Here is a 1,531-nt window from a genome sequence, read left to right as displayed (position 1 = left end):
AGTAAGTTCTATTTTCAGGAAAAAATAACACACATCGACTTTGACAGATGCTACTTGTATCTTTTAATGTACAAGAACATGGATCTATTCAAACAAGACAGGTTTGTGGTTTTTTTTAGTCTTGTCTATATATTACTGCAAGCTTCTATACGTTAAGAGAAAATTTTATGCATTGTTGCATCTGGCTGTTGGAATGTTGTACTTGTATTACCCCATATCTTGCATTAATTCTTTAAGCCTCAGCTATTTTTTCTCAAATTTAACAGATTTAATAATAATTTAAGTTTTTCCATGGAATGATTCTACACATTTACATGATTTATCTAGCCTTTACTAACCCTTATCAATGTGCACCAAACTTCAGTTCTCTCTTTTATTTTAATATAAACTACCTCCCTCAAGATGCTGCTCTATTGTGCTCAACAAATGCTTCAAATGGAGGAAGGGCAGGGAGAGAGCTAGTAAAAATGAAAGCAGGAAAGACATGCGCTAGTCTTGGGCAAGTCAAGTGTAATAATGACACAAAACTAAGAAATTATTTCTTTTTAAACAGTTTTTCAAGAAATCATTAAAAATATTTGAGTGTTATCACACTTAACTGTGTGGTAGAAAAAGCTTTTCTTTAGATCTCACATTTTAATAAGGAAATGGCTTCTGGCAAAATTCTTGCGAGATCTTACTAAAAAAATTATTTAACTTTTCAGCACAACACTAGGTATGACTTCTTACCTCGCTCCTCATGAGTGTTTTAACACTACATTTATGAGGACATGAAACCATGACACACGGGCAGTCTGTATCTTCATGTTTCTACAGAGGAAAAAGCAAACAAACCACAAATCAACTCTTACTCTGAAATTAGAGAGGACTTAACCTGCAAAGAAAAGCATCCTACAACAAATAAAAAAAAACCACATAAGATTTTTTCCAATGTTTATCCCAATTGCACAGAGTTACACAACTACAAGTGCTCAAACATCAGTTTATGCTTTCAATAGATGTGTTGATATTCTGAAGCAAAAATAAGGGTTTTCTTGTGTTTTCCCACACAGAGTAAATCTATTTGCTTACCATTTTATTGTTTTTACTTAGACTAATGAAACAATAATAAAAGTCAAGATTTCTTCCCCAAGAATTCCTCATAAAAATGGGCATCTTTAAGAATGAGCAGAACCACTGCAGATGTCCTTTTTAGTAAGGGTACACAGTGCATGAAAAAGCAGTTCAGAAACGTACACTGCCTGCTCTCAGAGAATCTCTCTTTCCTATGTACAGATATTCTCCTTCCAATTCTTTTCTAATTTTAATCCCCAAACATTTAATACTGTCTCACTGTTATACATCCAAAGTTCAAAGAGATGATGAAATTTTATCATGATGCTAGGCAGGTATTTTGATCTGAATCTAGATGATGAAAGGTACTTCGGTATAGCTGTCAAACAGTATCACCATAATGAGGAAGAAAATGAGGTCCAAGCTAATTGAATTTACATTTCTTCTCAGTTTTCCCTCAGTAAAACAAAAAACTGGG

At 33.4% G+C, this 1,531-nt stretch overlaps 1 protein-coding gene across 1 annotated transcript in view; it reads right to left on the bottom strand.

Annotated features, from left to right (window-relative positions):
- LOC104163183 (TNF receptor-associated factor 3-like) overlaps positions 1-1,531 on the bottom strand; it is a gene marked incomplete at its 3' end in the record, with an annotated part of 20,923 nt that overhangs the window by 8,583 nt on the left and 10,809 nt on the right. The window contains exon 5 of the mRNA XM_009702093.1: positions 730-810. Within this exon, the coding sequence (XP_009700395.1) occupies positions 730-810 (81 nt within the window). The remainder of the gene's footprint in view (positions 1-729; positions 811-1,531) is intronic.

This window comes from Cariama cristata, unplaced genomic scaffold (assembly GCF_000690535.1).
Source record: "Cariama cristata isolate BGI_N322 unplaced genomic scaffold, ASM69053v1 scaffold16226, whole genome shotgun sequence".
In the NCBI taxonomy this organism is placed as follows: Eukaryota; Metazoa; Chordata; class Aves; order Cariamiformes; family Cariamidae; genus Cariama; species Cariama cristata.
This window is presented reverse-complemented; position numbering and strand designations above follow the sequence as displayed.